This window comes from Geotrypetes seraphini, chromosome 10 (genome assembly GCF_902459505.1).
Source record: "Geotrypetes seraphini chromosome 10, aGeoSer1.1, whole genome shotgun sequence".
NCBI lineage: Eukaryota > Metazoa > Chordata > Amphibia > Gymnophiona > Dermophiidae > Geotrypetes > Geotrypetes seraphini.
This window is the reverse complement of record NC_047093.1, coordinates 37,067,933-37,077,961: the sequence shown is the minus strand read 5'-3', so window position 1 is coordinate 37,077,961 and position 10,029 is coordinate 37,067,933. Positions and strand designations below refer to the sequence as shown.

General features: G+C 41.7%; 1 protein-coding gene across 3 annotated transcripts in view; it reads left to right on the top strand.

Moving 5' to 3' along the window:
* Positions 1 to 10,029, top strand: part of LOC117368042 (cytochrome b-245 chaperone 1 homolog) — a 36,776-nt gene continuing 26,747 nt past the window's right edge. The window contains exons 1-3 of one of the 3 annotated variants that reach the window (XM_033961291.1): positions 187 to 485; positions 2,291 to 2,384; positions 5,241 to 5,351. In XM_033961291.1, coding sequence (XP_033817182.1) covers positions 5,267 to 5,351 — 85 coding nt within the window. In that variant the 5' untranslated portion in view covers positions 187 to 485; positions 2,291 to 2,384; positions 5,241 to 5,266. Of the gene's footprint in view, positions 136 to 186; positions 486 to 2,290; positions 2,385 to 5,240; positions 5,352 to 10,029 lie in introns of those variants that run through there. The other 2 variants (XM_033961289.1, XM_033961290.1) reach the window with 2 other exon arrangements.

Sequence of the window (10,029 nt, the reverse complement as noted above, 5' to 3'; positions counted from 1 at the left end):
TCCACTCTCCTAGCTCTCTATGGTGCTGGAATGGCCAGCTAATAGCTCCGCCCCAAGCAAAGCCGGAAGTGGGAAGTCGGACTGTGCCTGTGGGTCGCTCATGCTGTGCGTCTCCACCTGCGGTCTATGGCACTGGTCAGTTCCCCTTCTCTGTCGCTACTTCGCTTTTCTAGATTGTTGCAGAAATTATAGGAGCGTGAGAACACAGCTGCTGGGATCCCGTCTCGTTTTTTCTCTTCTCGTCAGTTTCAAGATCGCTAAAAGGCTGTTCTTTTATTCAGGCTTTTTGTACAAGTGTAATAACTAGAAACCTGGCTAGTAATGTGGTCAGAAGCCTTTTTTTGTTTCATTTAGTTTACTAGCAAATATTCTTAAGCTTATTCGTTTTAGGCTATTATCGAGATTTATCCGCCTTTATGAAGAGACTCGTATATAAGTTGCTGTGAGCTAAATCCCAAATCACTCTCTGTTGCATCATTTTGAAGGTTCAGAACAAATTTGTCTTTGATTATATGTCTTGTTAAGAAAGTGAGGGGATTAAGAATGTGGTCCAAGATGTTCTCTGTTATAGTACTTAGCTGGTGGAGCCCATTTTTTTTTTTTTTTTTTTTTACAGTTCTTTAGGCAAACACATTGGAAAAAAAATTGAAAACTAGTTGATGAGGAGAAATGAGAATTAAGTTCTTAATTTTATGTTTGAAATATTGTCTGTTATGGTGGTCCTTTTAAAAAATTTTATGACTACTGTATAATTTTATGTAAACCCAGAGTAAGTTCCAAATGTGTGTGTTCAAATCCATGTGTTAACATTTTTCTGGGATGGGGCATGTTATGTGGAGAGTGGGGCATTTCTGCACGAATTGGTTAGAAAATGGCAAAGGAGCCGCGGTGGGGGCTTTGAACAAAAGAATGAACTTTGTGTGGCCGGAGCCGGCAAGCCCGCTGCGAGACAGAGAGATGCGTGATAAGCACGCATGCACACTCTGCCGGCCACGGAACTACAGATCAGGCAACACGGCATTAAGAGTGCGCATGCGCGCTTAGCGTTTTATTATTATAGATGAACATCATTGGTTTCAAGTCCATGTTTCGGCTACACAGAGCCTTCTTCGGGGGTCATGTGGTCCAAACAATTGCAAATAAAATGTGTGTATGTATATTAACTTTTAAATTAAATAAAAAGGTAAGAGATGTGTCTGTGCATTTATTGGAAAACACCATAGTTTAGGAAAATTATTAGCTTTATTTATATCCCGTCATATCTTTTCAGTTCAAAACGGTATACAGTAAAGTGGAAGTACAATGTGGATACCACAGGCATCAATACAAGTGAAAAGAGCATGAAGTGTTACAGCATTGAGATTATATGGGAATCGGTACAAGCGTAAAGAGCATGGAGGTTACAGGATTTTACAGCATTGAGATTACATGGGGGCGCGTGGGTTGGTGGAGATCGCGTTGGGATTGGGGGGGGAAGGAGGGATACACCTGTTGAATAGGTGGGTTTGCAGGGATTTTCTGAAGGTTAGGTATGATGGAAAATTCAGGAGAAGGGCGCTAAGGGTGTTGTTCCAGATGCCTGCCTGAAAGGATAGTGACCTATCAAGGAATATTTTTTTGGGATCGACATCCCTTGAGTGTGGTAAATGAGAAAAGAAGAGTTTTATGGGAGGGACGGGGGTTGTCCTGTAGAACAAAGTGGTTCATGAGGTAGGTAGGCGAGGTGCCAAATGTTTAAAACTAGGTTGTTTGAGCGAGTGTTTTCTTAATAATTTGGTTTCTTGTTAAGTTTCTGTTTTTGTAATTTTATTGTGAGTTTGGCAGTTTTAGGTTTTGTTGTGAATCATTATTACTGTTTTGATGCTTATGATGGTATCATTCTTTATTTTAAATGTTACATGTTAATGATTTTAAGCTGTATGTTTTTGTAAGTTATTTTATTATGTATGTTGTGCTATTACCCGCTTAGAACTTAGGATATGCGAGATATAATTTTTTTTAAAATAAATCTCAATCGACTTGGAGATGATAGAAATAAAAGGTAATGATATTCAAGAAAGCCTGGGATAGGTGCAGGGTGGATAAAAATCAATGATTAAAAAAGAAAAGAACAGATTTTTAAAATTTAATTAAAAAAAAAAAAAAATGCTTTTTTTGAAGGATAAAGGGCATTAACTCATTTCTGAGAGCCTGATCTGCAGAAGTCAAACTTCTTCCTCACTTCTGGCAATGGTATTTGTACTATTATATAGTATATTCAATTCTTAGATGATGACCTCTCTTTAAACAGTACCAGTACAACTGTAAAGGCAAGCACCTAGCTTCAGAGCCATAAGGGATTTTCCCTCCTGTAAAGCTAAGGAAGATTAGCTCACTAAAACAGGGTAAGTAAGCAGTGCTGATATTAAAATTTTCTGCCCCTTAGCTCTTCAGTTAACTTAAATCACATAAGGAGGAATATTAGGAAATACATTGTAGGGCCCCGTAAAACACTGATATTACTGTAATATCCAAGATATTTGACTACATTATAAATTAATCTGTTATGTTAGTGTTTATATACCAGGGGTGTCCAAAAGGTCGATCGCAATCGACCAGTAGATTGCAAAGGCAACGCGAGTTGATTGCGGAGCCCATCCCGGGCTCTGCGATAGATTCGCGTTGCTTTTGCATTCTCACCGATCCCTGACGCTGTAACATGCCAGACTGCAGAAACACCAGGCACACCAGCTTTCCCCCTGACGTCAATTCTGACGTCGGAGAGGAAGTTCCAGGTCAGCCAATCGCTGCCTGGCTGGCCCAGAACTTCGACGTCAGAATTGACGACGGGAGGAAGGCTGCTGGCCTGTTACAGCGTCGGGAAGCAGGGAGAACCCGGCGGCTTGGGGGCCTCTTCCCAGACGACGGCATGGTGGCGGCTTGGGGAGAAAGAGAGACAGGGACAGACAGGGAGACAGAAAGAAAGAAAAGGGAGACAGAAAGAAAGACAGACAGACAGAGAGAAAGAAAGAAAGGGGAACGGAGACAGAAAGAAATAAAGAAAGAAAAGGGGCAGGGAGAGAGGAAGAAGAAAGTGCAACCAGACTCATGAAATCACCAGATAACAAAGGTAGGAAAAATTGTTTTACTGTATTTTCAATTTAGTGATCAAAATGTGTCCGTTTTGAGAATTTATATCTGCTGTCTATATTTTGTACTAAGGCCCTCTTTTACTAAACTGCAGAAGTGGATTTTAGTGCAGGGAGCCTATGAGTGTCGAGAGCAGCGCGGGGCATTCAGCGCAGCTCCCTGCGCTAAAAACCGCTATCACTGTTTAGTAAAAAGGGAGGGGAGGGGGGTATATTTGTCTATTTTAGTATAGTTGTTACTGAGGTGAAGTTGCATATTTTAAAGTCATCTGCCTTGATCTCTGAAAAAAACCCCAAATATAAATGATGATTAACATTTTCTCTGCGTAGGGTGTGCTTTGTGTTTTTTTATAATTTTATTGTTGGTAGATCATTTTGACTTGGTCATTTTAAAAATAACTCACAAGCCAAAAAAGTGTGGGCACCCCTATTATATACAAAAAAGCATGAAATAATTGAAAAGGCTCAATCTTTTACCCTATTATTAGCAATCTCACATGATATGGGGCCTGTAGTATACTCTGCTAGAAACACAGAACATAATGGCAGGTACGAACTACAAGAGACCATTCTACCCAATTTTGTTGTTTGCAAAATGCCATAAGTCTTAAATGATCTACATCTTCTTTCATGTCCTCTTAATAAAAAATCATCTGCGCCAGGGTGGGTTTGATTTAAATAAAACCGATTTAAATCATGCCCATGACATTATGAATGGATTAATGGAATTAATTTACCACAAATTTTAAATATTGCATGAATATATAGCCTCATGTTACATAATTTAAAACTAATCCTTATTTCATGATGAAAAACTTTTGGACTATAATGTGTTTTACGAGAATAGAAAACTAGATTGTAGGTTCTGGGAGCCTAATGCACAGGAGGCAGGCCTCTTTCTGTTGAAAGAAAGCACTGAAATGAAGGGACACGACATATTTTTCGCTTCATTAGATACACCTGACCATAAGATACACCCTAGATTTAGAGGAGGAAAAGAAGAAAAAAAACATTCTGAACCAAATTCTCCCTGCCAGGTTCTGCACCAAACCCCAAACTCCTTGCCAGGCTCTGTACCCTGTCCCCCCCCCCCCCCCTCTGGTGGTCTAGTGGTAGACTGGGACAGGGCAGGCAAGGACAGAGCAGGTAGGGACAGGGCAAGCAGGCAGGTAGGCCTCTCCCCCCCCCACCAGTCAGGTGGCAGGCAAGCCCCGGCCTCTCCCTCCTTATTTTTAATTCGGCAGGGCAGGCAGGCAGGCCCTAGCCTCTCCCTCTGCACCTCCCAGGCAGGCATCAGGCAGGCCCTGGCCTCTCCCTCCTCCCTCCCTATTTTTAATTTGGCTCGGATCGGCAGGGCAGGCCCCGGCCCTCTTCCTCCTCCTCCCCCCGCCCCGCACATACCCTTTTTTAAAAAAAACTTCTGGGCTTTTCTTCGCTGAGAGTAGCACACAAGGCTGGCTGCCTGCCTATTCCCCACTGCTTCCACCGAAAACGGCTGACGTGGCTGCCTCCTCTTCTGTTCTTTTGCGGCTTAGCGGCGCACCAGGTTGCTTGCCTGGTCCCATGCTGCTTCCCGTGAGAACTAAGCGGCATGGGACCAGGCAGGCAGCCTGGTGTGCTGCTATGCCGCAAGAGAACAGAAGAGGAGGCAGCCGTGTCAGCCGTCAGTTCTCCGGGTAAGTATCGGGGAACAGCCAGCCAGCCTTGTGTGCTGCTCCCAGCAAGGGAGGGTGGCAGCATTTAAATAAGGTAAATGGGGGGGAGGATGCTTTGGGTATTCGCTCCATAAGATGCACCCTTATTTCTATCCACTTTTTTGGGGGGAAAAAGTACATCTAATGTAGCAAAAAATACAATAAGTTGAAAGAAAAAGGGGATAAACTTGGGAGTTATTTAAGGAATTATTTCTTTATCAAACTGATGTTAGATGTTTGGGAGCAGCATCCCAGCAGTGGTGGTAGAGATTTTCTGTGGAGATGCATATCTTTATTTAGTACCCCATTGGCTGCAATAGATGGAAGACATGAAGATGGGTTTCTACTGCCTTGGCATTCTGGAGAAACCAAACTATAAGCCCTTTTAAGACTGACCTTCTATTCTGTTCTATTCCAGGGCTTGGGTAATTTGACTAGTGGACAATGTACATGCAAGTAGAAAGACATACAGGCACTCTTCTTCACCTGATGAGGAATCCCAGCATAAGATCCTGGTCTCTCTTTGTTGGTAAGTACACCAATTCTCTTACTTTGACCTGGCCTAGAGCAAAGATGCAGGGGTTTTTTGTTTTTTTTTTGGGGGGGGGGGAATTTTCAAATGCAGTTTTTCCTCTCATTGCAGAATATTATCACAAAAATCATTCTCGTAAAACTATATGCAAATTTTCCCGATAACTTGCCAAATCAGGTTAAAACAATCTAAATATTTGATTAGGAAGGTGTCAGGTTTATGCTTATATTCCCAAGAAACTCCATTGTAAAAGGGTAAAATGGAGCCAAAATAATCACTGTATACTATGACCCTCCCCCCCCCCAATAAAAAGGATAGATAGATTTTGAGTCTTGTAGGTTTATGTTGGTAAGAGTTGGCTCTCACGTATGCCCTTCACCTAATCTAAATTTCTATGGTGCTAGTGGATCACTATTAAATGAACTCATTCTAGAAAATTGGCTTCATCTGGCCTGAGATAGAATATGCACTCATAACTGCTTGGAAAGTGACTTGGACTGAGGAGCTCATAGACATAATATTCTCAGTCCTCGAGAACACTTCCTAGTGGCACTGTGACAGTATTGAGGGAGGCCACCAGCACTGGCAGCCGCTGGGACCTGCTGGGTAGCTTGCTAAAGCAGCATAAGAATTAAAAAGAATTGCTATACTGGGACAGACCGAAGATCCATCAAGACAAGTATACTGTTTCCAACAGTGGCCAACACAGGTCCCAAGCAGTAAAACAAATTTTATGCTGCTTATCCTAGGAATGAGGGTGAGGCACTAAAGTATACAGGGTGAGGCAAAAAATAATAATCCCCTACAGTGTGTTTTTCAGTTTTCTCAGCAACCACTTTCTCACTTTGAATGTCTGTGAGAAATTTTATGTACTTATTTAGTCATCGTACTTACATATTACTATTTAACAGCATTTAATTATCTTAAGCTAGGTTGATGTTACTGACATTTTAGCATATTTGTTTTTAAAAATGTTTGAACTAAAAGTAAAATAACTTAATTCAAAATGATACAATTAACAATATGTCAGAATTCTGCAGTCACTGTGAATGCTCAATATCCACTCCAAGCTTTAACACAGGCCTTCAGTTGCTTTTCTTAATGGAGGAGGGTGAATAGTAGAGTGCCCCAGGGATCTATACTGAGACCGCTGCAAATTAACACATTTATAAAAGATCTGGAAATCGGATAAGTGAGGTGATTAAATTTGTAGATGATAAAGAACTAAACAAAGTTGTTAAAATGCATGTGGACTGTGAAAAATTGCAAGAAGACCTTTGGAAACTGGAAGACTGGGCATCCAAATGGCTGATGAAATTTAAAGGTCCTTTTACTAAGGTGCACTAGTGCAGTGTTTTTCAACCTTTTTACACCTATGGACCAGCAGAAATAAAAGAATTATTCTGTGGACCGGCGGTTGAAGAACACGGGGCTAAGTTGTGGGCCAGACCCCACCCATCTCTACCCAATCTCCACCCCAGACCCCGCCCCATAATAGTACTAATTGCACCTTGCACGTCCCGTGCCTCATCTGGTAGCCTTCCCTCTGATGTTGCAATGTCAGAGAATTGGTAGCATGGAATTGGTAGCATGGAATGTTACTACTATCTGAGTTTCTACCAGGTATTTGTGACCGGGATTGGCCACTGTTAGAAACAGGATATTGGGCTAGATCAGGGATCTCAAAGTCCCTCCTTGAGGGCCACAATCCAGTCTGGTTTTCAGGATTTCCCCAATGAATATTTATTAAAAGCAGTGCATGCACATAGATCTCATGCATATTCATTAGGGAAATCCTGAAAAGCCGACTGGATTGCGGCCCTCAAGGAGGGACTTTGAGACCCCTGGGCTAGATGAACCATTGGTGTGACCCAGTATGGCTGTTCTTATGTTTTGGGAAGTTCTTAACAGACTTGTTGATTGGTCCCTGTGGCAGGCTGTCCTAGACAATCTGCAGTTTGGCAATTTATCTGTGGGTTTGAGCAGAGCTTGTGATAGGCCTCCAATATTGCTTCCCAGATATGGTAGCCCAAGGGGTTTAGGTCTGGTGGATTTTGTTTACAAAAGTCTAAATCACTCTGATATCATTAACAGTAAGCTGGTACTTTTTTTTTTTTAATGTGTGAAAATCACGGAGTGGCTTTGCTATGAATGTTGGAGCTAATATTGCCATGGCAGGCAATAAAAAATAGCCTAAGGGGGCTTTAGTATATAAAGCAACATCCTAGAATTAATTTCAGGCGTTTTAAGAAAGGTTTGGACAATTTCCTAGAGGAAAAGTCCATAGGCTGATATGGAAAAAGACATGGGGGAAGCCACTGCTTGCCCTGGATTGGTAGCATGGGATGTTGCTACTCCTTGGGTTTTGGCCAGGTACTAGGGACCTGGATTGGTCACCGTGAGAACGGGCTATTGGGCTTGATGGACCATTGGTCTGACCCAGTAAGGCTATTCTTATGTTTTTCTCCTCATATTTTCAAGAAATCTTATTCTGATTTTAAGTGGTCATTAAATATTTGTTCTATAGAGAATAAAGCTATTTCCATTTATGGTACGTCCAGCCATCAGGTCATCAACTTGTTATATCTTTGAGAGGAATAGGAAGTCCTTCTCATTCCTGTCCTTCCAATTATTCTTTTTGTCTGTCAGTGATGCCAAGAGAAAGGTTGGGAGATTATTTTATTTTTGTTTCTAATTCTTCTTTAGTGTCGTGGAGGTTGTTCTAACTAAAATGGGGAAAGTTAGTAGATTACGTTACAGAGACTTCTGTCCTGTTAAATTTTATAGAATAGGCATCTGGGGGGATGTTGGATTCCCCTGGATTGAGGTTTCTGGGGGGATTTCAGTGTCTACGCAGACTCTCCCAATGTAGGGAAACTGCTGTTAACAGTTTTTGGGTGTTTTTTTAAATGTTTCAGCTTTTCCAAGATTCTCTGAACCTAGTTACAGGGTGTAGTGTTTTTATTCCACTTGTAATGATATTTGCTTGTTCTGTGGGCTGGAGGTTTCCATGGTCTGTTACAATCATTGTAAAGTTAGACTTAAGATCCAGTGTTCACTTTGCTGTTAGTTAGGATTGTTGATTATTTTCTTTCTATAACTGAAAAAGAATAATCCTTTGTTTATGTTCTTAAGGAAGTGATTTGATCCAGCAGATTCATTATGTGATCGTGACTTTGATTTATTCATGGTTTTTTATTCCCCTCCCAGACCTCACCACAACTTATTTTGTAAAGCCTCCACAACTTAGGGCCAACTTTTACCCACTCCCACCTCCTGGACCCCTCCACAACTTACTTTTTAAAGCCTGGTGGTCTAGCGGTGAAGCGGGGCAGGAGTGATCTTCTTAAACTCCTGCCCTGTGCAAAACCGCAAACATAAATGGCTGCAGTGAGTTCTCGTGGTGTCGCAAGACTATAGTAGGAACTCGCTGCAGCAATTTAGAAACATAGAAGATGACGGCAGAAAAGGGCTACAGCCCATCAAGTCTGCCCACTCTGCTTACCCAGCCCCTGTCTATGCCATAATGACCCAATTTTCTTATCTTGACCCTCGTAGGGATCCCACATAGGTATCCCATTTATTCTTAAAGTCTGGCACGCTGTCTGCCTCGATCACCTGCACTGGAAGCTTGTTCCAATGATCAACCACTCTCTCTGTGAAGAAATACTTTCTGGTGTCGCCATGAAATTTTCCTGAGTTTGAGCGGATGCCCTTTTGTGGCCGAGGGTCCCTTGAGAAAGGGACCCTCGGCCACAAGAGGGCACCCTCGGCCACAAGAGGGCACCTGCTCAAAATTTTATGTCCATGACTCTACATGGGGCAGGCATGTAGGAAGATTGCCTCTACCCAGCTTCACCGCTAGGCCACCAGGCTTTAAAAATAAGTTGTGGAGGGGTCCAAGAGGTGAGAATGGGTTAGAGTCAGCCTTAAAGTTATTCACAGGCTGGCTTTGCCCCTAACCCCTGCAAATATGGAGGGGGAAGTGTAATATTCTAGCATCAAGGTGTGATGCTTTGACCTCCCCCAAAATGCTTAAGGGTCTACTTTTAGTAATTCTTAATGTTTCTTCTTCCTCAATCAGTATTACAATGTAATAGGCTCTTAGAAGGAACTTGGCCAAAAACTAAAGTGGAGATGGATAGGGTTGCCTACCATGGTCAGATTAAGGATTATACAGGGATGGGGAAAAATGTTGCCTTCTCCTGATTTTCCCCTCCTGTTGCATATGTCACACTGAATGTTTCTGATCTTTAAACAAAATCTAATATTCACCAAAGGGAACCTGAGTAAACACATATAAGTAAGTGACATAATAACTTCAAAAATTGTGTTAAGGAACAGTTATCTAAAACCCATATCATCCAGGTGAAAAAATAACTGGCCCCTAAACTTAATAACTGGTTGGTCCACATTTAGCAGCAATAACTGCAACTAAACACTTTTATAATTTGATGTACTTTTATTTATTTATTTTTTTTATACAGTTCCAGTGTGCTGCAAGGAAGAAGCTTTAACCAAATAAATGTGAGTGCTTCTTCCCGTGTAGCACACCGGAACTGTATCCAACCATTTCCAACGTTTAATTAATTTAACATGGCTTTTTCCACTAACTTAGCAAGGATTAGAGAGTTGGATTTTTTTTTTTTTTTAATTTATGCCAATCAGCCTACTG